This window comes from Mirounga leonina, unplaced genomic scaffold (assembly GCF_011800145.1).
Source record: "Mirounga leonina isolate KUSES-001 unplaced genomic scaffold, KU_Mleo_1.0 Mir_53, whole genome shotgun sequence".
In the NCBI taxonomy this organism is placed as follows: Eukaryota; Metazoa; Chordata; class Mammalia; order Carnivora; family Phocidae; genus Mirounga; species Mirounga leonina.
The window spans coordinates 65,981,571-66,008,082 of record NW_023270807.1 but is presented as its reverse complement, the minus strand read 5'-3'; the positions used below and the strand labels follow the sequence as shown (position 1 = coordinate 66,008,082).

The window sequence follows — 26,512 nt, the reverse complement described above, 5'->3', positions numbered from 1 at the left end:
TAGAAACAGAGAGTAGATCGGTGGTTTCCAGGGGTGAGGGTGGGGTTGGGAGAAATGGGTGAAGGTGGTCAAAGGGTATAGATTTCCAGTGATAAGACAAATTGTACACCTTAAACTGACACAATGTTATATGTCAATTTTATCTACATAAAGGTCCAGGAAAAGTTCCAGACTGTTGGTGGGGATGATTTGTTTGTTTTTATTGTTGTGGCTATTTTATTGGGGGGGGGCATATTTTTAAGTTGAAAAATAAATAGAAAGTCGAAGTGGAAAAAAGTTTCAAGTAGAGGGGATAGCAAGTGTAAAAGTTCGGGGACTGGGATGTGGGTTAGGACGAGCAAGGAGGCTGGAGTAGAGTAGTGGTTGAGAAAAAGGTGGGAGATGAGTCAGAGGAACAGACAGGGCCATGTCAGGACTTTGGGTTTTATTCTAACAGTGACAGAAAGCTGCCAAGCAAGGGAATGTCTTACCCGGAATTATATTTTAAGGAGCTGTGTGGGGCAAGGGAGGAAGCATAGAGACCAGTTAGGAGGATGTTGTATAATCTGGGCTGGAGATGATAGTTTGGACAAGAAGGTTAGCAGCGGGGGTAGACAGAATCAGGCTCTGTCATAAAGGCGGAGCACCTGGAATTTTCTGATGGAAAAGGGTGTGGAGTATGAAAACAGGAGAAGGATAAAAGGAGACACCAGGGGTTTTGGCCTAAGCAACTGGTGCAAGAGGTGCCATTTGCTGAGATGGGAAATGGTGGAGTGGAGTGGGAATGAAGGTGATCATGGTAAGTCTGAGGTGGCTTTTAGACCTGTGGATGAGGTGGTGGCATTTACAAGTCTGGAGTACTGGGCTGAGGTCAGCTTGGACATGTGGATCTGGGAGTCATTAAAAGCCATAGGAGTAGATCATGGGTCAGTAAACCTTTACTGTAAAGGGTCGGATAGTACAATTTGAGGCTTTGTGGACCATACAGTCTGTCACAACTACTCAAGTCTGGCATTGCTGTATGAGGGCAGCCATAGACAATATATGAAGGAACGAGCATGACTGTATTCCAATAAAACTTTATTTGCTAGAGCAGGTAGCAGACCAGATTTCGCCCATGGACTGTAGTTGGACTGCGTTATGCTACTGAGGGAGAATGTAAAAAGAGAAGAGCTCAGAGCCCTGGGCCACTCCAACATTGAGAGAAAATGGGAAAAGGAGGAGGATCTAAGTGACAGAGAACAGCAAGCTGGAAAGTAAGAGAAAAATCATGGGACTGGGGAAGCACAGGCTTAAAACACAAGATGTTTTTAAGAAAGACAAACTGATATTGTGGTAACAGGAAACATTGTCAAACACTTTGAGATGGGAAAAAAATTTTTTTTTAAGATTTATTTAATTTGACAGAGAGAGACACAGCGAGAGCAGGAACACAAGCAGGGGGAGTGGGAGAGGGAGAAGCAGACTCCTTGCTGAGCAGGGAGCCCAATGCGGGGCTCGATCCCAGGACTCTGGGGTCATGACCTGAGCCAAAGGCAGATGCTTAACTGACTAAGCCACCCAGGCGCTCCATGATTATACCTTTTAAAATAATTTTTCTTGAACAGTGGGAATTAAATAAGGATTGAGAATTGACCATTGGCTTTGGCAACATGGAGATCATGGTGACTTTGATAAGAGGTATTTTAGAGTAGTAATAAAAGATTGATTGGAGCAGATTGTATAAAACTATAATAATAAAGACACATGGGCACAGGGAAAAAGAAATAGATCAATGGAACAGATTTAGAGAGCCCAGAACAAACCCACACAAAAATAGAAAGTTTATAGATGACGAGGTGGCAATGCAGAGAAAATGCAGAGTATTCAATAAATGGGGCTGGGACAATTTTTTATCTGCATGGAAAAACCCAAAATTGGATCACCATCTTAAACCAAACAATCTCTTCCAGTGGATTTAAGACCAAAATGAGAAAAGCCAAAAGCTAAAACTTTTAGAAGAAAATATAACAATATTTTTGTGACCTCATGGTAAAGCAGAATTTTTTAAACAAATTACAAAATCACAAGTTCTAAAGGAAAATATTTATGAATTTGACTTCATTAAAATAAAAAATACCACTTCTGATCATTGAAAAACACCATAAATGGATTGAAAATACAATGTTTCATAACCTTTAACTGACAGAGGAGAGGTATCTAGAATATACCAGTAGGTGAGGGAAGTACTTTGGGAGGGCACTTTCCTCGGTTTTTCAAATTCTGTTCAAGCACAAGTTTCTTGCTGGTACTAATTCTGCCTGAGTCTCTACCCAGAGAGTTCCTTTGCTCTTTGGGAAACATACAAGCTTGAACACAGCCCTGCCAGAGCCTGTCACTTCTCAGGCTCATCAGAATCCCTTCTTTATGCTCTGCTCTTGGAGACCCTGTCCTGGCCCTCAAACCGTTGGCCTTCTCTGAGAAAGCGGTATTTGTCCTGGTCAAGAGGGGAGTCCAGAGGGCGCCTGGGTGGCTCAGTTGGTTGAGCGACTGCCTTGGGCTCGGGTCATGGTCCCCGAGTCCTGGGGATCGAGTCCCACATCGGGCTCCCGGCTTGGCGGGGAGCCTCCTTCTCCCTCTGGCCCTCTCCCCTCTCATGCTGTTTCTCTCTCTCTCTCTCTCTCAAATAAAATAAATAAATAAATAAAATCTTAAAAAAGCGGAGTCCAGAAACGTACATAGAAAACCAAATTCTGCAGGACCCCCTTCAGCACGCAAGTTGGAGAGCCACGCTTGGAAGGCGCGGCTTTTCAAAGATGCTAGGTTCTTGCAGCCCCCAAACCTAACCCGGGCCTCTCATTCCTGCCTCGGGCTGTCCCGAGGCACTGCGACGACCGAGAGAGAGAGAGAGAGAGAGAGAGAGAGAAGGAGAGGGAGGGAGAGGCAGAGAGGCGCGACCACGCGGACGCGGCGGCGGGCTCCCGGGACCACAGCGCAGCCGGGACGAGGCCGCGGCGGCGGGGAGAAGCGGGAGACTGCGCTGGCGGGGAGGAGAGATGGCGCCTCGGAGGGAGGAACCAGCCCGGCCCCGCGCGCGGCCCGCGCCCTGTGGCGCGCGGGGGACTCGGACTGCCGGGCTGGCCCCCCGGGGCGCGGCGGGCACGGCCGGGGCGGGGCGGGGCGGGGCGCGCTGTCCGCGGGCCCCCGGCTCTCGGCGAGCTCGGCGTGTCCAGCGTGGGAGCGCAGTGCACCGCGGCACCATGCGGTCCCACAATTTCGAGCTGATTTTTGACCGCGTGGGGCACTTCGGCAGGTAGGGAGTTGGGGGTGCGGAGGAGGAGGGGGGACTGGCGGAGGGGAGCGGGAGCCACGTGGAGGAGGCGCCGGTGGGGTCTGTTTCTTTCCGTTGCGGTGGGGTTCTCGCGCGGCGCTAGCCATCCGAAAACCTCTCCGCCTACTTTCGTGGGGAAGTCGGAAGACCCGCGTCCAGACTCCTGGCTCCGACCTGGCCGTGTCCTCTCGGACTCTGGCGCCGGGATCTCCCCTACAGCGAGCAGAGGGGCCCCGGGGCTGGCCTCGGGAGTGGTGGGTGCGGGCCCCCGCCGGCCTGCCTGCTGCGACAGGTGGGACTTGGGGCGCGCCCTCTGCGGGAGCCGGAGTCCCCAGGCCGGGCCGGAGACGCCGCCGGGTCACCCTAGTAGAGCAGTGCCTGTCCCTGGCGGCCCGTTTCTCTGGTCCGCCAAACCGGCTCCTCTTTCACTTTCCCGGACGACTGCTGTCCAGCTCGGCCCCGTAGGGTCTCCCTCTGTGCCTGGCAGGTATTGCCCAGGAACAACGGTTAGTCAGATTTTGTTGCCATTTATAGAAACCTCATATGTGCCTGGTACATTGTGTGGGGTGGTTCATTTGCATTCACATGCAGCGCTTCATTTGATGTCCTTACAGAGGAGGTGTTGGCAACCTGATTTTGGTGATTGGGAAACTGAGGCTGGTGGGGCCAGGGACCCACAGACACCCTGCACTGGGACCCCGATTGAGCCACTTGACACCCTCCTTCCATTTGTTAAATTGATTAAGACATTAAAAATATTTCATTCGTTCATTCGTGGAGAAACGCTCCACTGTCTGACCCAGAATGTTTTGGGAGAAGAGGCAGCTGGGTGAGGGGCTATACAGCATGACGATCCGAGTTTGGAGCTGAGTCTGAATCCTGGCCTGCCTCTTACTTTTAATATGATTCTGAGAATATTTGGGCCTCAGTTTCCTATCCACAGAATGGGAATCACAGTCATTGCTGCCTTACCTCCCTCCTGGGCTTATAGTGAAGAGATGATGCGGTGCTGCTCTCCAAGTTGGAAAGTTGCACAAATGTTGGTTATTATTTTGTGTTCACCCCCCAAAAAAGGGGTTGAGCGGCCGGAGGAGGGGCAAGAGACCCCAGTTCTCTCCTGCTTCCTCCTGAGACCTGTATTATTGAACACGGATCTGTGCCTGGCTCTGTCAGAAGCTCTTTGTACATGGTAGCTTCCTTCCTCACTATAGCTCCATGAGATTGGTGGCATCACCCATTTTACACATGAGAAAACCAGGGCCTGTGCCTGTCACAGATCTAGTAATAGCAGGGCAAGATTGGATGTCGCTGGATGTCCATCAGCTTCCACAGCCCACGCTCTCAACAGCGATGCTGTCTTGAGCATAGTTAGGTACCAACCCCGTGGCTCCACAAGGCTCTTTATATATTATCTCGTTTTGTCCTTCTTGAAGCAGGATAGCGTGGGGATTATAAGATCAGCTCTGGGGTTGGATGTCTGAATTCCAGTCCTGGCTCTACCACATACTAACTGTATGATCTTCAGCATTTTACTCACTACATCCTCATCTGTAAAATGGGGATAATAATAGTACTCCAAATATTTATTATAAGGACTCCACATGCAGCCTCTCATTATATCCTTATAGTAGCCCTAGAAGGTAAGAGGTACAAATACCATTCTTTCCCTCTGTATTTTAGGGATTAACTCAGGTCATTATATCAGCTGGTGTTTGGCTAACAAAGAGATCCCTCAGTTAGTTGGAAGTTTGTCCTTCTCCAGTAACTATTCAGGGTAGGTTCTGTCCCATGGGATCATCCAGGGACCCACATGGGTGAGGCAGCTCCGCCATCCACAGCATGGGGCTCGCTCCCTGTGCTTGAGGCATCTGCTCCCATTGTCCTCACTCACATTGGTCAAATGAAGCTCTCCATGGTGGGAGAAGAGGAGAATGGATTGGGGGAGACAACTCTTGGCCGGCTATAATAATGTGAGCGAAAGTCTTAACATTCAGGAAGTTCTCAATAAAGCCTGGTTATTGTTACCTGAGTCCTCATCCTGGTGGGAACAGCTGGCTTGTGAAAGCAGCACGTAGCAAGGGAAGGGTAGCAAGCTAATGCTTACAGGAGAAGGTGAAAACAGTGTGACCAGAGCACAGGACCCTCAGTTTTCGGTGATGTTTGCTCTAATTATGCTCTTTATTGTTTATAAATAGAAAGGGAGGTCATTGGGTTTTGTTATTTAGCCTTCTTTTAAGGAAACCTAGTGAAAATGTTAAGTAGAGAACCCTAATTCTCTTTCATTTCTCATTAGTCATTTCTAGGCTGAGGAAGCACTATCCTAATCACCTTTAAGAGAGGAAAGCAGGACACTTGGAATTAAAAAGGCATTCCCGGTCTTGTCCTGCAGCCATGCTGAAGTTCCATAAATTCATGGCTTATGGCCCGCGTGAGAGGGAACTGAGGAGACACACCCCAGTATCTGTGCTGGGATAATCTAAGACCCTGGATCCCTGAGTTGTCTTGGCTTAAGGGGAGGAATGATTTAAAATCTCAGAGTTGGAATGTGGAGCCTACAGCTGATTTACACCTATGGACATAGGTAGCTTTGTTTTGCTTTGTTTTGTTTTTCAACATAAAAAGCTGTTTTGGTTCTTCCTTTTTGACTTCACCTTAAGAACATCATAAGAGCTAGCACTTCTGTGTACTTACAGTGTGCCAGAGTGCTGTACATGTATGAACTCTTTTCATTCCCAGAACAACCCACTTTTCAGATAAGGAAACTGAGGCACAGAAAGTTTAAGGAGTAAGTTTAAGGAGTCTGTAAGTAACAGATACAAGATTCAAATCTTGGCAGTTTGGTTCTGGAGTCCATGCTCTTAATCACAGTGGGATGCCCCCTGTTATGCTTCTTTGTACAGAATGATACAGATCTAGGACTGAAAGTAATTTCTTCACCTGTCACCCAGATTACATGGGCCCATTTTCTAGGGGTTCTGGTCATCTTTGCTTTTCTTTGCTTCTGAGTTTTCTGCCTATTGTGTCTGTATGATTTTTTTTCCATTAGTGTGTCTCTCTAGCTGTGAATGCAGCGGTGTGTTGTATCTATAAGTATTATCCCGGAGGGGCCTTAGGTTGGGCCTGTGGATAACACCTGATGGACAATAGTCTTTGTAAGGGAGAGAGTGATATGTCACGATGCTAGCTGCCTAGGGAAGTAGGGTCTTGTTTTTTCAAGAAGTTATCCTTGCAACAGGGAAAGGGAAGTTTGAATTGAAAGGATACTTTGGACCTTTCTGGCACATGAAAAGCATATTTATGTGAACTAGCATGGATTGTTTGGAGACTGATAGGTGGTTTATTATTCCTGGGGGATGAAGTATGCAGGTGAGAGAAGAATATCCCCAAGAATGTTTTTGTATGGCATGCTAAGGAGTTCAGGTATTAGGAAGGTCGCTTTGCAGAATGGAAGTTGCATTGAAAGGGCAAGAGTTTGGGCAGAGCCCAGAGAAGACCTAGTAAGAGCCTAGGTGGGAGATAAGGAGGGTCCGGACTGAAGCAAGGGGGAGTGTGAACAGGGAGGACTGGACAGTTTTAACGGGTGGAATTGAAGGGACCTCCTGGTTATGAAGGAGAAGTGGGAAGGATCTGTCGGCCATATTTCTGGTTTGTGTAGATGATGGGGTCCGAAACTCAGAAACAGTTACACTCCAGGTGGGGCAGGCCTGGGGCTTGGATCAATTTGAGAGTGTACTGAGTTCCTCGTGGGAATTCCAGGTTGAGACATTTAATAGGCATTTGGATAAATGATGTATTGCTCAGCAAGACGCCTCCTTGTCAGTATGGATTGGGTGACTATTCAGGGCTGAAGGCAGATTTCTGATAGTTTTTCTTTGGGCAGGAGCACCTTTTCTGGAAAAACAGAGTTGGCTCACCTTTAGCCACAAGCACTCAAGCTTCAGGGCTTCTAGGCTCTTCTCTTGGCTGGCTATCCCCCAAAGACCCTGAGAATAGCATTTGCGTGTTCTCCCTCCCTTTCTGTTGCTAGGAAAAGGTCACTTGATTCTTGCTTACTTTTAGCTTTGTGTATTTCTTTTCTGAACTAGCTGCCAGATACAGAGTTGAATTTTGCAACTGTGGCCAGCTCCAGTGTGTGGTGTCCTGATAACCACAACCCATTCAGTTGACTCCATTTTACTTCTTTATCTACACAGGGTTCTATGAGAAGTGAGGAATGGGGGCCCCGTACCATCTTGGCAGTCATCCCTGAGGACGTGGGGGGCTTGCCAGCTTGATAACTTCACATCACCACTTCTGCAACTTTGCTTAGCCTTGCCAACTTGTGATAGTCTTCAAAGTGGGGTGTGTTCACCCCTGTGGTGGGCAAAGATCATCTTTTGGAGTACCATAAAAAACACCTATTTTACATATGAATGTGTGTATATAAGTAAATATAAATATGAGTTTTTATTTCAACATGCATAAGATTTTAACTCAGTATATAAATATTGCATATCCATATATGCTCATTTTATTTTATTTTATTTTATTTTATTTTATTTTTAAAGATTTTATTTATTTATTTGAGACAGAGAGAATGAGAGAGACAGAGAGCACATGAGAGGAGGGAGGGTCAGAGGGAGAAGCAGGCTCCCTGCCGAGCAGGGAGCCCGATGCGGGACTCGATCCCGGGACTCCAGGATCATGACCTGAGCCGAAGGCAGTCGCTTAACCAACTGAGCCACCCAGGCGCCCCATATATGCTCATTTTATACATCTGTGCACATACACACACATACACACATTCTTTTTTTTTTTTTTTTTTTTGCTGATGGAGAACCCAGTCAAAAAAATACTTTTTCAAAATTCTTTATACACTGGCCTCTTGAGCGCCTCTCTTTACCAGAGGCACTGAGTGTGCATTAACCTCAGCGCAGTTCATTTTAACCCTGAGGGATGCTGGGACATTCTATAGACGCCGCACTACACACCATGCTAGGTACCACAGGAGATACGAGAGTGACTGCAGTGCAGTTTCTACCTTTGTGGGACTTTCATTCAGCCTTTTGTGGGACTTTTGTTGTTGTTGTTGATTTGGTAGAGAAATAGAAAACGTTCACCTGGTGTTCTTTAAAAAACCAACATAAAGAACAGAAGGGTACTTCAGCTGTCTATCGCCACCACAGAAGAGAAAGGAAGCAATGGGAGAGAAAATGCAGGGCAAGCAAATAGGAAGGCTGGACCTGGGAGAAGCAGGCAGTGAAGGGTGAAGAGGGGCTGAACGGGGAGGTGTGGAGAGGAAACACCAAGGCAGGAACAGGTGAGGCCAGCAATTCTCACAATGTGCCCTGTGCCATCTTTGGGTCTGCAAGGCCCAAACTGCTGTCATAGTAACATAGAGACACTGGTGGCCGTCTTTACTCTCATTCCTCATGAATATACAATAGGGTTTTCCAGAGCCTAGCTGACATGTAACAATGTATCAGATCAAATGCAGACACTGATTGGAGAAACTAGCTGTCTTCTAGTCATCTAAGTTGTATGTGTGTGCACGCATGTTTTTAAGATTTTATTTTTAAGCAACTTCCACATGCAATGTGGGGCTTGAACTCACAACCCCAAGATCCAGAGTCACCTGCTCCACCGACCAAGCCAGCCAGGTGCCCCTATTAATCTAAGTTGTTGTTTTTTTAAATCTAAGTTTTAAATGTAAAACACCACAATTCTTCTTACTAATTTTGTTTCATTTTGTTTTGAAAACTATAGCTGTATGTTCTTTAATGTTAACACGCAGTGGGCTTATTAATATGTTTAAGTGGATGAATAAATATTTAAAATGTTCATTTTAATTTCTAATGCATACTGACAACTCACATAAAGACAAGGCCCTTGGGATCCTCAAGATTTCTACGACTGTAAAGGCTCCTGAGAACAAAAAGTGTGAGAACAAGTGAGCTAAAGGATGGTCAGAAGGGCCTTCCAGTGAGGGGGACGTCAGGACCAGGGGGGTGGGCTGCTTTGAAAAGTAGGCAGCGAGATGAAGATCACATGTGTCAACAGTGCGATTTGGCGTGGGTGTGCTCTGATGGGACCTATTTTCTACTTCTTGTCATGACGGTTTTATAGTAATGTTCTTCATTGTCTGCACAGATCCTTTTAAAATTGGATATTGAAACCATCTGCCCAAAGGGGGCTGTTCTGACTCTTTATTCCAGGGGTTTGAAATGAGTGGGGCAGTCCAAATGTTATGTATTCTACCCTGCCGTCCAGTGGGCACCGTTGTCCTTGTGAGGCAATTTTTATTTCAGAAAATAAGTCCATGTTAGTTTGAGTCTGTGAATTTGGAGACTCTACATTTTAAATTTTGAATACAATTATAGATTTTTGGATACTTTCAGATTTACAGAAAAGTTGCAAAGATAGTACAGAGAGTTCCTGTATGTCCCTCACGCAGTGATCCCCATTGGGAACACCTTACGTTACTGCGGCACATTTGCCAAACTAAGAAGCTGACATTAGTATATTACTATTATGTAAACTCCAGACTCTGTATAGGTTTCACCAGGTTTTCCACTAATGCTCTCTTCATGTTCCAGGATCTAACCCAGGGTACCGCACTGCTTTTAGTTGGTATATTATCCCACTGTCCTCTACTCTGTGGTAGTTTCTCAGTCTTTCCTGTTTTTTTGTTGTTGTTTGTTTGTTTGTTTGTTTTTATGACCTTGACCATCATTAGGCATTTTGGCCTGGCAACCTGTAGAATGTCCTACAGTCTGGGATTATCTGTTGTTTTTCTCATGGTTAGACTGGGGTTATGGCTTTTAGAAGGTGCCACAGGGGTAAGTGCTTGTTCATCACATCCTATGAGGAGGTACATGACATCCACATAACATCACTGGGGATGTTAAACTTTCAACATTTGGTGAAGATAGCATGTGTCTGATTTCTCCCACTGTAAAGTTACTATTTTTTCCTTTTTCCTCCTATATTCTTTGGGAAGGAGTCACTGTGTCTCAGCCTGCCCTCCAGGAGTAGAGAGTGGGAGTTAAGCTCCCATCTCTTGTAGAGGGGGAATGTTTATAGATAATAGTTGGAATTCTCCTGGCAAAAAAGATTTGTCTCTTCTCTCCTTTTTATTTGTTTGTTCAACCAGATAGTGCGTTTGTCAGGATTCTCCAGAGAAACAGAATGGCTAAGATATATAAATAGATAGATAAGAGGAAATTTAGGATAGGAATTGGTATGCACAATTATAGAAGCGAGAAGTACCACAATGTGCCATGTGCAAGCCCGGAGATCTGGGAAAGCCAGTGATGTAATTTAGTCCTAATCCAAAGGCCTGAGAACCGCAGGGCTGATGCTGTAAGTCCCAGGCAGGGTCTGGACCAGGGGCACCAATGTCTGAGGGCACAAGAACATGGATGTTTCAGCCCAAGCAAAGAAAGTGAACGTGGATGTTTCAGCCCAAGCAAAGAAAGTGAATTAGTCGTTTGTTGGCCTTTTTGTTCTTCGGGTCCTCAGCTGATTGGATGATGCCCACCACATTGGCGAGGATGATGTTTCCTTGGTTTACTGATTCCAATGCCAATCTCTTCTGGAGATCCCTCACAGACACACCCAGATATAATGTTTTACCAGCTGTCTGGGCATCCTGTGGCCCAGTCAAGTTGATTCATAAAATTAACCATCACAGGTTAATCACCCTTTGTCAACTTGCAACCCATATGGATCTCCTTAAACCAAACTTAATCTCTAAGTAAAGACAATAGCACGGTCTTAATTCCACTTGACTTGATACAGCTATCCTGAATACAATGCACACTACACTAATCCTTTCCCCAGAAGGAGACGTAAAGTCCTTGGATGATGTTTATTCTTCTGATATTCTGTAACTTAAATATTATGATGTAACACTACTTAAATACTGATATAAAGTCAGTACATCTTATGTTATATGAGAAGAGAATAAGGAAGAAAGCGAAGATATTTGCTTCATATATGTCTATACACACAAACATAACAAAATAAAGAAGAAATACTCATGACAATTACAGTCCTTGTTTCTGTAAGTAGTCACGTGGTTGTAGGTGGTATTTATTATAACTACCTTCTTTCATGACCCAATTTATATTCCTTTGTCTTAAGCAAACATCTCAGTTGGCTATGGACCTTTCACCTGATAGAGTGACCCACCCTTTACTCCTGAAGGGTCTGGGCCATTAGTAGTCCTGCCTGGATTGGGTTGTAATTTTCCACTGACCTTCATTACAAGGCACTGTAATACTCAGAGACACCCAAAGGGATCTCCTGTATTGCAGACATATTCTTCCTTACTGTCATTGGGGAGCTGATTTCCCCCCTTTTTTAAAAAGATTTTATTTATGTACTTGATAGAGAGAGACACAGCGAGAGAGGGAACACAAGCAGGGGGAGCGGGAGAGGGAGAAGCAGGCCTCCCGCTGAACAGGGAGCCCGATGCGGGGCTCGATCCCAGGACCCTGGGATCATGACCGGAGCCAAAGGCAGACATGTAATGACTGAGCCACCCAGCCCCCCCCAAATTCCCCTTGGTAGTCAGGATCAATCACCCCAGCCAACACTGTAACTCCCTTCTTTGCCTTTTGATTCAGAGGCCTGAGGAACCGAAAGTGGCCAGGCAGCAGTCTTTATTTCCAGTTCAGTGGAATCATTGTTGTGTCTCCTAGTGGAAACATTCTTCCCTCTGAAACTAAGATCTTTAGGCTAGCAGAGAGTAAGGGTGTGGGAACAGGAACCAAAGTTTTGTTAATGGGTCCCTAAGTGTAACTCCCATTTCCACCCCTTGATTCCTGGACTCATGAGTGCTGACTAGGAGAGAAATAGCTCCATATACTGGACCCTGATTCAGAGCATACACAGCTTGCTAGAGAATCTCATCCTAGCCCTACATGATATTGCCACCTAGCTGGCTTTGTAATTGAATCTTCAAAAGGCTATTCCACAATTTTATCAAACCAGGGGCTTCAGGATAGTGGGGAACATGGTAAGATCAGTAAGTTTTATGAACAGCGGCCCACTGCCATATTTTTTTGCAGTGAAGTGAGTTTCTTCATCATAAGCAATGCTATATGGAATACCCCAATGATGGATAAAGCATTCTGTAAGTACGGTAGTTTTGGCAGAAGCATTGTGCATGGAAGGCCAATCTATATCCAGAGTATTTATTCTAGTAAGGACAAAATGCTGTCCAGATGGTTCTGCACAATAAGCAGACACTCACCCCAGGAGTGGTACCATATTGGGGCTCACTATTGGTCTCTGCTGCTGGGTAGTGGTACCATATTGGGTACTCAGTGGTGTCTGTAGCCAGATCAGCTCACTGAGATGCTGAGCCCTTGCATAACCTCTGTCCCTGCCACCATAACCACTTTGTTCATTAGCCCAATGGGCAATGACAAGATGGCTTGGGAAGGAAGCCAGCTAGTATCCATAGAATGGATCATCCTATCTACTTGATTATTAAAATCCTCTTCTGCTGAGGTCATCCTTTGGTGAGCACTCACATGCAACACAAATATCTTCACATTTTTTGCCTATTCCTAGAGGTCTATCCACATACCTCTTCTTCAAATTTCTTTGATGCCAATTTTCTGATCATGTGCCTTCCAAGTCCTTGACCATCCAACTAAACCATCGGCTACAGCTTATGTGCAGATATATGATCAATGTCTGGCCGTTTCTTCTTCCAAGTGAAGTGTGCAACTAGGTGAATTGTTTGAAGTTCTGTTCACTGGGAGGATTTCCTTTCATGACTGTCCTTCAGGCCTGCCCCAAAGAGGGGCCGTAGTGCTTCAACTGTCCCCTTTCAGGGGGTGCCTGCATATTGTGTGGAGCCAGCTGTAAAATCAGGCCCAAGTCTTTTACTCTGTCAGCTGACTGTAGGGAGCTCCCATGAGGCCAGTGGTGCAAGCTGGGAGAGAGAAGGCACTGCTTAAAGACTTAAACATGAGACTGGAAACAGTAAATCTAGTAGAAAACAGGGAAAAGCTTCCTGCCGCTGATGTTGGCACTGATTTAATAGATATGACGTCAAAAGCACAGGCAACAAAACCCAAAAATAAACCAGTGGGGCTACATCAAACTGAAAAGCTTTTTCACAGCAAAGGAAACAAATCAACAGAGTAAAAAGGCAACCTACAAAATGGGAGAAAATATTTGCAAACTATAGATATGATAGGGAGCTAATTTCCAAACAAAATAAGGAACGCATACAACTCCCAACCAAAAAATTAACAACCTGATTAAAAAAATGAGCCTAGGACTTGAAAAGACAATTCCCCAAGGAAAATATACAAATGGTCAATAGGTGTATGAAAAAAGGTCTTTTGTCATTAATCATCAGGGAAATGTAAGTCAAAAGCATAATGAGATATCACCTCATACCTGTCAGGGTGGCTATTATTAAAAGAAGACAAAGGCCAACGCATGTTGGTGAGGATGTGGAGAAACTGGAACACTTGCGTGCTGCTGGTGCGAACGCAGACTGGTGCAGCCGCTATGGAAAACAGTATGGAGACTTCACACATATGATCCAGCAATCCCACTTCTGGGTGTATGTTTAGAAGAACTGAAGCCAGGATCTCAAAGAGATATTAGCACTTCCATGGTTATGGGTATTCCGTGGGCAGCCCTAGTCACAATAACTAAGATGTGGAAACAACCTCAGTGTGTATCCACAAATGAATGGATAAAGGAAATGTGGTGTGTACCTACGATGGAATAGTAGTCAGCCTTAAAAAAAGAAGGAAATTCTGCAATACACAGCAATATGGATGAACCTTGAGGACACTTTGCTAAGTAAAATAAGCCAGACACAAAAAGATAAGTATTGCGTGATTCCACTTATAGGAGGTACCTAAGGTAGTAAAATTCATAAAAATCAAAGACCAGAATGGTGGATACAGGGGCCAGAGGGGAGTCAGTAGTGCTTCTAAATCTAATCCGATGAGACAACCAATTCCAGAAACCCCAGAACTAGTTCAGAAAGTTCATTCTTAAAGTTCTGTTCTGTTTAGAACTACTTTCAGTACCAAAATCTTTATTCATCAAGGTCTCCTAGAGCGACAGAACAAATAGTGTATATATATATATACACACACACACGTGTATATATATATATATATATATACACACACACATATTTAAAGATTTTATTTATCTGACAGAGAGAGAGAGAGGGCACAAGCAGGCAGAGCGGCAGGCAGAAGGAGAGGGAGAAGCAGGCTCTGTTGCAGGGAGCCCGATGTGGGACTCGATCCCAGGACCCTAGGATCATGACCTCAGCCGAAGGCAGACGGTTAACCGACTGAGCCACCCAGGCACCCTGTGAACAAATAGGATATATATAGAGATCTAGGTAAGAGATGTATTATAAGAATTGGCTCACACAGTTATGGAAGCAGACAAGTTGCACAATGTGCTGTCTGGAGGCTGGGATCCAGGGCAGTAGGTGGTATTCTTGTGAGGTCCAAGTCTGAAGGTCTGAAAATTGGGAGACTGATGATGTAAGTCCTGGTCTAGTTGCTAGCAGGCTGGGCCCGAGGACCCAGAAGGAGTCCCGCAGGACCAGCCAAGAGAGTCCCTGGCTGTGCACAGGATAGAAATCAAAGTTGAGCCAGCGGGAGGGGAAAGCAGAGTTTATTGAAAGTAGAGAGAAAGTACAAACAGAGCTTCTGGGAGACTCAGAAAGGAAAGGAGGAAATCTCGTCTTTGGTCAGGGTCTGGAGGTTTTTACTGAGGCTCGTGGTCTGGTGTACATGTCCTCTCAGGCATCCAGGGACCAGTTAGTACAGAGATGAGAGCCCAGGTGTTGTTCTTGGGGGCAGGGGCCTTTGAGATATTTGCCTAGCGCTGGTGGTCTGGAGTATGCATACGAGAGCTTCATCTGGTCATTCTCACCTGGTTCTTCCTTAGGTACTATCTATTCTAAAGAAATCATTAACTTTGTGTTCCTTACAAGGAGGACATATTGTTTGCATTCTGAGGCATGTATAAAGTGGGGGTGCAGGCCCTAGCAAGAAGAGAAGCAGGAAAATGAGCAAAAAGCAGGTTTTTATGGAGTTTTTCAGTTTCCCTATTTCAGTCTGAGTCCAAAAGCCTGAGAACCAGGAATTCTAATGTCCAAGGGTAGGAGAAGGTGGATGTCTCAGCCCCAGCAGAGAGAGCAAATTTGCCCTTCCTCCACCTTTTGCTTGAGTCGGGCCCTCAGTGGATTGGAGGATGCCCACCCACAGGTGAGGGCAATCTTCTTTACTCAGTCTACCCATTCAAATGCCAATCTCACAGACACATCCAGAAATAATGTTTACCAGCTATCTGGGCTTAGCCCAGTCTTGTTGACACATAAAATTAAACAAAACATTATGGACTTGTATATTTATTTTATACCTTGGGATATACCATGCTATTTATTTTGTTGCTCAAATTGTTTCAGCCTTGCCCACTGGGAGCTTTTTCGGATTGATTCCTGTGTCCCTTAGACATGCCCCCAACCTTTTGTATTTTGAGTGCTTCTTTACTTTCTGATTCCACAAGATGCTTTAGGCATATTTTTAACTTTCCCTGTCCTGGTCTTAAATCAGCTTTTTTCCTGGTCCCTTTTACTGGAGAATGTATTTAGAAAATAAGATCTGGGCACTGGATGTGCATGTTGCTATTGGGATGTTGATGCAGGTTGGCCAGGTTCGAGAACCCACAGGATGTCCCGCAGGACCAGCCAGGAGGGTCCTTGGCTTTGCACAGGATAGAAATCAAATGTGAGCCAAGAGGAAAGGAGAGCAGTTTATTGAAGACATAGAGAGAGCAGATACAGACAAAACCTCTGGGGGAGTCGGAAAGGAAAGGAGAGTGAGTTTCATCTTTGCTTGGAGTCTGGGGTTTTTTATTGGGGATGGTGGTCTGGTGCAGTGTCTTCTCAGGCATCTGGGAACAAAGATGAGTGTTTAGGTGTCCTCCATAAGTTACTTATGCCCTGAAGCCAGGGGTCTTGATGAGTTAGTGGTCTTGGAAAATGTTCATGATGACCCCACCTGGTCACTCCTTAGATGCTATATACTGTGCTGGAAGTCTCCAAAGAAATCATGAATTCCTTGGCCTTTATAAGGAGGCCATATATTATCTGTTCTATAAGGTGTGTGTAAGGTGGGGGTGTAGCTCCTAGCAAGAGAAGAAGCAGAAAAAGGAGCAAAAAAGTATTTTTTCATGGGGTCCCTTTAGTTTCCCTGTCTCAATGTCATTGCTTGTGACATAACAGAGCTATGTATATATACTAACAAATAATACACACACACACATATGGAAACATCTGTAATTATTTCTGTATTTATACATCTGTATATATATTAAGCTAAATGTAATGAATACCCTTCATATGTACTTATAGTCTTTTTGAGCCCATAGGCCAGATACAGTAACTTGCTTTTCTTCTCTTTGCAGATTTCAGATAGTCCTCTATTTTATATGTGCCTTCCAGAACATCTCTTGTGGTATCCACTACTTGGCATCTGTGTTCATGACAGTGTCCCCCTACCATACCTGCCGGCCTCCGGGCAACGTGAGTCAGGTTCTTTTCCGCAATGTCTCTAGTTGGAGGTTGGAGGACATCTGGATCCTGTTTTTCACAGGCCATGAAGATCAGATTATAGTGCAGCTACAGAACGGTGAGGTCTGGGAGCTCACAAGTTGTCACCGATTCCGGAGGGATGAAAAGTCTGGTTTGAACTCTGCTTATAATGGCCGGAAGAGCAGCTTTCCTTGTTTGGATGGCTACATCTATGACAAGAGCAAGTGGGACAGCACCGTGGTGACTCAGTGGGATCTGGTGTGTAACCGAGAATGGTTTGCAAAGATGGTCCAGCCCGTATTTATGTTGGGAGTCCTGCTGGGGGCAATGATTTTTGGCTACCTTTCTGACAGGTAAAATGAAGTATTTAGGTGTTGCATCAGTGTAGGGTTCATTTTCCTATCTGATTTTCTTAGAGGTCAGGAAATTATGTTCAAAACTTTAGTCATGTTCATACCTCCTATTAAATACCTACCTCTTTGCTGATTGTGTTTAGGGATACACAAAAACCATAGTGGGTAGAGCATGGGTTCTGAAGACAGCCTACCTGGTTCAGATCCTGGTTTCTGCACTTACTAGTCATGAGCCCTGAGAAAATGGCATAACCTGTGTTTCAGAAACTAGTTTATAAATTGGTGATGAAAATAATAGCACTCACTTCAAAGGGTTATTGCAAAATTAATGCAGAAAAAGTACCTTGGACATATAACCACTCAATAAATACTGGTTATTATTTGAATATATATATATTTAAACTTGCTTTTTAATAGATGTAACCTGGTTCTAAGCAGTAATATCTATGAAATTGTGGATTTGATACACTAGCCATATTTTCTTAAAAAACACACATTAAAATGGATACATAGCACTTAAATAAAGCAAAGTTCATCTCTGTGTGGACATGGACTGCGCTTTAAGTACCTGTGCTAACCCACAGAGATGAATTTATTTGGTCCCCATAGTTGTGAATTTTACAGGCATGTGCTGGGCCCTGGAAACCTGAAGGCAACAGCTTAGGTCAAAATCCCTGCCCTTGGGGTATGCTCGTCTAATGGGGCTAACAAATGTCCAAAATAAAAATAATGGCTTTATTGTGGCTGGGGCCATACTAGAAGTGAAAGCCAATGGAGGCAAAGTCTATGGAGGCCTAAAGGGAGGAGTGCCCAGGTCTCCCCACCTCTAACTCACATCCCATGAGGTGCCGTTTGAGTAATGAAATTAGAGAAGTGGAGTCTAGTTATTATTTGGTGGCTAAAGTTATGTTTCTATGATTAAGAATCTTCTGTTCCATAACTGCCTTCCTGGTAGTTGTGTGGAAGGTGTGGAAATTAGGTCAGTCAAAGCCAAAACACATGATTAAAAGGCACCATGAGTGAGAGTCAGCAAAAGCAGCCTTTATGCACAAAGACTTCAAATACTAGAATTGTCAGGCATAGGTAATAAATTTACTATGTTTACTGCTCTTAAAGGAATAGAAGACAAGCTTAAAATTGTTGATAAAAATCTGGAAATTGTATTTTATTAAAAAATTATTTATTAAAAATTTTTTTAAAAAATAAACTCTTTCTTTCTTTCTTTCTTTCTTTCTTTTCTTTCTTTCTTTCTTTCTTTCCTTTCTTTCTTTCTTTCTTTCCTTTCTTTCTTTCTTTCTTTCTTTCTTTCTTTCTTTCTTTCTTTCTTTCTTTCTTTCTTTCTTTCTTTCTTTCTTTCCTTCCTTCCTTCCTTCTTTCTTTCTTTCCTTCTTTCAGTAAGCTCTATGCCCAACATGGGGCTTGAACTCATGACCCCAAGATCAAGAGTCTCATGCTCTACCAACTGAGCCAGCCAGGCACCTCCTGGAAATTTTTTTTTTTAAGATTTTATTTATTTATTCGACAGAGAGAGACAGCTAGAGAGGGAACACAAACAGGGGGAGTGGGAGAGGGAGATGCAGGCTTCCTGTGGACCAGGGAGCCCAATGCGGGGCTCAATCCCAGGACCCTGGGATCATGACCTGAGCCGAAGGCAGATGCTTAACGACTGAGCCACCCAGGCGCCCCTGGAAATTGTATTTTAAAATGACGTAAAATTGAGGAATAACTGCCTAGAACATCTAGAAATACAAACCAAAATAAGTGACTGACAAATTCCTGGGTAGTTTTAACAACCCATTATATAAAAGTAAAGAAAGAATGAGTAAAATGCATGAGAGCTCAGAAAAACTTATCAATAATAAACATCAGAGAGACAGATGGAAAATATGGGAGATTAAAATTCATGAAAGCAGAGGTGTAAGGTCTGAAATACACTTAATATTAGAAACTAATCAATGGAATTTACCACATTAACAAATTAGAGGACAAAACTCATATTAGCAACTCAATAAATATAGGAAAAACATTTGATAAATTTCAAAATTCATTCATGACAAAAACTAAAAGTAGAAGAATGTCCTTAACCTGATAACAGGTATCTACAAAAAGATCTACCATGAACATATAAACTGTGAAATGTCAAAAGGTTTTCCTTTGGAATCAGGAATATATAAAGATGTATGAAACACTGCTTCTGCTTAGTTTTGTACTGGAGATTCTAGTACTATAAAGTAAAACAGAGAAAGAAAAGAGAGGGAGAAGCAGAGGGAGGGAGAAAGTCATAAGCAGAAAGAAGACAAAAAGTCATTATTTTTAGCCATTACAATTCTGTCTGAAGAAAATCCAGCAGATGAATTGTTAGAACTAATGAACTTACATGTAATGAGGTTGCTGGATATGTCATCAATACATATAAATTTAATTATTTTATATCTACTAGTAGTAAATATAAAAATTAAAAAGTGCCATTGCAGAGTCCAGAAATAAAGTCACACTAACATAGTCAATTAATCTATAACAAAGGAGGCAAGAATATGTCATGGGGAAAAGACAGTCTCTTCAATAAATAGTGCTGGGAAAACTGGACAGCTACATGCAAAAGAATGGAACTGGACCACTTTCTTACATCATACACAAAAACAAACTCAAAATGGATCAAAAACCTAAATATGACACCTGCAGGGCGCCTGGGTGGCTCAGTCGTTGAGCGTCTGCCTTCAGCTCAGGTCATGATCCCAGGGTCCTGGGATCGAGCCCCGCATCGGGCTCCCTGCTCAGCGGGAAGCCTGCTTCTCCCTCTCCCACTCCCCCTGTTTGTGTTCCCTCTCTCGCTGTGTCTCTCTGTCAAATAAATAAATAAAATCTTAAAAAAAAATAAATATGAGACCTGAAACCATGAAACGCACAGAAGAAAACATAGGCAGTAATCTCTTTGACATTGGCCTTAGCAACATTTTTTCTAGAGATGTCTCCTCAGGCAAGGGAAGCAAAAGCAAAAATAAATTATTAGGGCTGCCCCCAAATAAAAAGCTTTTGCACAGTGAAGGAAACCGTCAACAGAATGAAAAGGCAGTCTAGTGAATGGGAGAAGATATTCGCAAATGATATATACATAAGGGGTTAGTATTCAAAAGCTATAAAGAACTTAATACAACTCAACATCAAAAAAACAATCTGATTAAAAAAATGGGCAGAAGACATGAGTAGACATTTTCCCAAAGAAGACATGCAGATGGTCAACAGATACATGAGAAGATGCTCAACATCACTAAATGCAAATCAAAACCACAATGAGATATCACCTTACCCGTGTCAGAATGGCTAAAATAAAAAAAAAGGAAGACAAGAAATAACAAGTATTGGTGAAGATGTAGAGAAAAAGGCACCCTTGTGCACTGTTAGTGGGAATGTAAATTGGTACAATCACTGTGGAAAAATAGATGGAAGTTCCTCAAAAAATTAAAAATAGGAATACCACATGATCCAGTAATTCCATTACTGAGTATTTACCCAAAGAAAATGAAAACACTAATTTGAAAAGATATTTGCATTTCTATGTTTATTGTAGCATTATTTCCAATAGTCAAGATATGGAAACAGCCTAAGTGTCCACTGATAGATGAATGGATAAAGAAGTTGTGATATATAAATATATATTAATATAATATATTTTATTTATTATCATTAACATATTACATATAAAATGTTATTTATTATATATTAATAAATTGTAATAAAATGCAATATGTTAAAAATATATAACATAACATAATATTAATAATTATATAATTATATAAAATATGTAATATAAATAACAAAAATTAATAAAAATATAAATATGCGATAAATATATAATAACTAATAATATAGACTAAAACAATAAATATTAATAAAAATAATATTAATAAATTATAATATAATGTATAATATGATATATATCATAATATATATGATATATATAGCATTATATGGCTGAATAATATTCCAGCCATGAAAAAGAACAAGAACTTGCCATTTGCAACAACATGGATGGACCTGGAGGGTATTGTGCTAAGTGAAATAAGTCAAAGAAAGTCAAATATCAGATGATTTCACTTATATGTGGAATCTAAAAAACAAAACAGATGAACAAACAAATAAACAAAAAAACAGGACTAGACCAATAAATACGGAAAACAAACTGATGGTTGCCAGAGGGGAGATGGTTGGGGGATGGGTGAAAAGAATGAAGGGGAATGGGAGATACAGGTTTCCAGTTATGAAATGAATAAGTCATGGGGATAAAAGGTACAGCACAGGGAATATAGTCAATGGTATTGTAATAACGTTGTGTGGGACAGATGGTAGCTACACTTGTGGTGAGTATAGCATAATGTATAGAGTTGTTGAATCACTGTGTTGTACATTTGAAACTCATGTAACAGATGTCAACTATACTTCAATTTAAAAAAAGTTAAAAAAAATGCCATTGCAAAAACCTAAAAATATAAAATATGTATGGATAAATCAATCAAAAAGTGTATAAGCACTTATGGAGAAAATGACAAACTTCAAGAATCAAATCATTAAGATAAATAGATGTATCATTAGACAAACAGTTGATAGTTCCTTAGGGGACCCTGAAAGTGTAGTTCAATTATAGATATAACTATGGAACAAATAAGGCATCGAACATCAGCAGGAAAAGGATGAATAAATGGTGCTGGGATACTTGTATAGCTGTATAGAAGAAAATACAACTGGTGTCCCTTCCTCACACCTTACAGTACAAACATCAGAAGGATTAAAATCCAGAAGGATTAAAGGTACATACATGAAAGGAAAAACTATATAACTTTAGAAAGATAATAGGGGAGAATATTTTCAGAACCTAATTGAAGGAAGGAAAGATCTTTATTAAGACACAAAAAGCACTAAATTTGACTTCACTAGAATTGATGTCCATGAAAAGACACCATTAAGAGAAGAAAGACAAGCAGGAGAGAAAAAGAGAGACAGAATATTTGCTTTACATATAACTAAAAGATTAGAATCCAGATTACTTAAAGGACTTTTATATCAATAGGAAAAAGACAACCCAAGAGAAAACTGGGAAAAAGATTTGAAGTCACTTTATAAAAGAGAAAATCCAAATGGCTAATGGAAAGATGAAAAGGGTGTCAATGATCTATAACCATACCATTTATTTTTGACCAGTTGTCAAAAGTAGAAAGTCTTGTAATGCCAAGTGTTGGTGAGGATATGGGGTAATAGGATCTCTCGCCCTGCTGGTGTGAATGCAAATTGAGAATGCAAATCAGGAAAACTTTGAAGAATGGTTTCTCATTATATAGAAAAGTTGGTGATGGGCACAGCTCATATGTCCTGGGGCTTGGACCCTGGAGATGCCCTTGCACGTGTCCACATGGGTATGTGCATCAAAAAGCCCCTATAGCATTGTTGCTACCAGCCTGGCCATGCAAGCAACCCAAATGTACTTCAGCCATATTGTAGACACACATATTGCAATATTTCTTGCTGTGGGATGTGCGGCCATGCAATGAATGATTCGTAGCTACACAAACAACAGAGATGAATCTCCAAAAATAGGATTGAATAAAAGAAGCAAGACACAGAATAATACATACAGTACTGTTCGATGACAGAAAGTTAAAAAACTAGCAAAAGTAACCCCTCTTGTTTAGGGCTGCCTATAAATGTGGTAAAATGGAATGAAAAGTAAGGAACTGATGGTTGCCAAAATTAGGATAATGGTCTCTCCAAAAAGGGAGCAAGGAGTTGGGGGTTTGGGATCACAAAGGGAGGTATGAGAAGCTATTGGGAGGGTGGCAATGATCTCTTACTTTGGGTTGTGATTTCATAGATGTTTAAGTCTTATTATTCTCCGAATACATATGTATTTTTATGCATTCTTATGTATGTATGACATATCATAATAAAAAAGCAAAGAAATAAGACCTGATCCCATCGTTATGGAGCTAACAGTGGAGGAGAAAGACTTTTAAATAGATAATTTCAATGAAATGTGAGAAATGCTTTTAAAATAATAACAGCTCACATTTATGCACCATTTACTATGCACCAGGTACTGTTTTAAATGTCTTGTGTATTATCTCATTTAATTATTTAAAGACATCTAGGAGGTAGGCACTATTGGCCCTATTTTAAGTACCGGTGCAAAAAAGGCACGGAAAGTTTATCTGGAGAGTAAGCAGTGGAGCTGGGACTTGAACCCAGGCCTGAACACCTGATTACTACATCGCCTTGTCTCTTCATTCCTGCCTCAAGACCCCAGAGGATGGTCAGAAAAGGCTGCACATTTGACCTGGGTTTTAAATGCTCACTAGGGAAGCGTTTCTAAGGGGGAAGGAAAAATTTCCTGTCATGAGAGAGGCTGGCACCTTCAGGGAATTGTGGGGAGGCGCATTTGGCAGAAGCATAGGATGGATAAAAGAAGTGAAGCAAAACTACACCTGGGATTGTTTTTATTTCTGGGCAGTGTGGGAGGGGGGTGTGCTGGTGTGACATGAGGAGGGCTGGTTGGGAGGCCACTGGGATGAGAGATGTAGGAAATGGTGAAGGCCCAAATGAAGGCAGGAGAGACAGAGAGGGAAGGATGGGCACATATCCCCCCTCCTCTCCCTCACCAGTCCTGGGTCGGCAAGTCCTCTGGGGGATCACCCCGGGTGATCATGTGTGTCTATTCGTGGCTTGGGTAAAGGCCTCTCCCCCGAAAGACTGGCCTCTTGCATGTGTTGACTCGTAACTTGCCCCCAGTAAATGAGTGAATAGCAGCAATCAGTACATAAGCAATACTCATCTTTCGTGAATTGGAGTGGGTGCTTCAACTGTTATGACCCTACTTTGCTTGTCCCGCTGTGCCACTCTTATCTTGTAGGCTAGGAAGACGGCTCGTCCTGTGGTCCACAAGCATTGGCGTATTTTTCTTCGGCATAGCAGCGGCTTTCTCATCTGATTATTACGGCTTCATGATCGCTCGCTTTCTTCTAGCCATGGTGAGTTGTGTGTGTGCTTTTTTACAAAAAACCTCATTAATTCTCCTGCAGTGTTTTCACACCGAGCCTAGCTGTCTTAGTTTGGGTCATTTCGAATGCGGTGACAGAGGGCAAGGACTCATCTTTGTCCGTGCCCCTGAGAAGTCTTTCTGTGGAACAGCAGTGCCCTGTGTTTACAGTGAAACTCATTAACGTGAAAAATGGTTGCTTACTAGGCAGAGACTTTTTGTTTGACGCCATGCTTGGCACGTGGTCCACATTCCACAATTACTAAGGCATTATTTCATTTCTGAGCAATTCCAGCGGCCGAGTCAGGCCCTGTATGCATGAGCCATAGGTGTGTTGTTAAAAGTCGTTTGTATACTGTGCAGTAGGAATGAAAACAAGAAAGTGCTGGGCTTTTCTGTTGCGAGGAACAAGGAAATGGAGGGAAAAGGGCATGAGTTTGAATACCAGCCTTGTCATAGTTTGGCTTTTTCACTGTGTGGCCTTGGGCAAACACGGTGTTCTCTTCAAGCCTTAGTTTCTAAGCTGTAAACTGTAGAAAATACTACTTGCTTCACTGGGTTGTTATCAGGAGCCAGTGAGATTAAAGTTAACTTGCACGGTAGGGCACTGGACACGACATAGGCCGTCCTTCCGGTGGGGACTATCATTGTAAGTGGACCAGCCAGTGACGAAGTGTCCCCACACTTGGGGACAGCGTCTAAGCTGCCAAATGACAGCAGCAGTGAATCCTGTTGGAGGTCACCAGTCAAGGATAGTGGAGTGAAGTTTCTGTCTGTGGGAGGAACTTGTGACCTTGCTAAACTCAGGGATGGGTATGCATCCCCATTCACCAGGACGTACGTATGAGCCAAGATTCCGGGGAGAGGCCAAGGACTGCAATCTCAGGGAGGTCCCAGCCCTCACAGAGCAGGCTGGTGTGTTCAGTTTTGGAGTCCTCACTGATGGCTGGACAGGGTTCCTAGGAAGCCATGTGGATGGCCAGGGATAGGGATGATGCATAAAAAGAAAAAAATTGGGGAGAATTGGAGGTGTAGCCCCTTTAAAAAAAGTAATTATATATATTTAGGAAGGTAAAGAGTTTTTAATACAAAAGATGACAAGCAGCAGTCTGTGTCCACTGAGGACAGAATGAGAGGAAATGGCTCTGTGACTGCAGAATGAGATTTGATGAGCCCTTGGTGGGAATGATGATTCAACGGAAGCACAGGGATGGAGAGAGTGTGAAGGTCCTCTTTTGGAAGGCTTAAGAGGATGCATTCTGAAAATATCTGTTTCAGTCTTAGAAATACCATGTGTTTATTTCCAGAACTGAGAAAATGAGACAGCCACTCATTGAATACATTTGTAAATGTGGACTTAATTTTCTGTCTTTGATTTTCAAGAGAAATGTAGTTGGGGTTGAATTCTGAGTAGGGAAGATGCCGGCAGACTCATTTACTCAACACATTTATTAGAATCTGCCCACAGAGTGTAATGCTAAGTAAACCAGACCAGACTGTTTCAATAACCCTACAGTGTAGTGGGAAGGCAAGACACTGATGGGCCATTTTGGAAAATTCAATGTTGACAATGGAGGCGTGACAGTGCGGGGGAGGGGATCTTAAGTTGGGAGAGTGGAGAGTCTGGAGAATTAGGGGCTTTTTAGTGAGGAATGGGTAAGAGAAGAATGTTCCAGGTAGAGACAGCAAGTAAGAAGGCCCTAAGATGAGAAGGAATTGAAGGTCTGGATGTCTGGAGAATAGAGAGGAGGTAAAACACCTTGATGAGGCTGAAGGGATGGGGATGATTAGCCAGGGCCTTGGAGGATGATCAAGAGTTTGCTTGATTTCCTAGAGGCAATGGGAATGTCCTGAAGGGGTTCAGGTGGGGGCGAAGTGGCTGTTCTGGCTGCTATGTGGGGGTGGGGTCAGGGGAGATATGAAGAACAGTGTTCTCCGTGGAGGTGACAGGTGTGAATGAATCCAAGGAGCGTTTTGGAATTACAGAGTTGTGTATGGCTTGACTGAACCCAGTGACAGAAGTAACCAGTAGGAAGTGGGAGTGCGCTCAGGATTACTATGGGAAAAAAAAAAAACCTGCCAGGGACTGATGTTACCGCTTAACTTAATGGGGGAAATCTGTAGTATTTGGCGGTCCTCACCATCTTTGTTTGTGTACTGTAACAACAGCAAACATTACCAAACAACTAGATTCTTGGGTGTGGGAGTCCTCATTAGCAGGGTTCATTATCTGAGTCTTGCAATTATAAGGTTGTATGGAGAAGTGA

General features: G+C 43.0%; 1 protein-coding gene and 1 non-coding gene across 2 annotated transcripts in view; one reads left to right on the top strand and one right to left on the bottom strand.

Annotated features, from left to right (window-relative positions):
* The first annotated feature begins 3,166 nt into the window (after positions 1-3,166).
* SLC22A16 (solute carrier family 22 member 16) overlaps positions 3,167-26,512 on the top strand; it is a 39,054-nt gene continuing 15,708 nt past the window's right edge. Inside the window, exons 1-3 of the mRNA XM_034991807.1 lie at positions 3,167-3,271; positions 16,742-17,221; positions 24,120-24,237. Coding sequence (XP_034847698.1) covers positions 3,219-3,271; positions 16,742-17,221; positions 24,120-24,237 — 651 coding nt within the window. The 5' untranslated portion in view covers positions 3,167-3,218. The remainder of the gene's footprint in view (positions 3,272-16,741; positions 17,222-24,119; positions 24,238-26,512) is intronic.
* Positions 18,626-18,698, bottom strand: TRNAK-CUU. The gene has a single exon. It is a non-coding gene; the product is annotated as a tRNA-Lys (tRNA).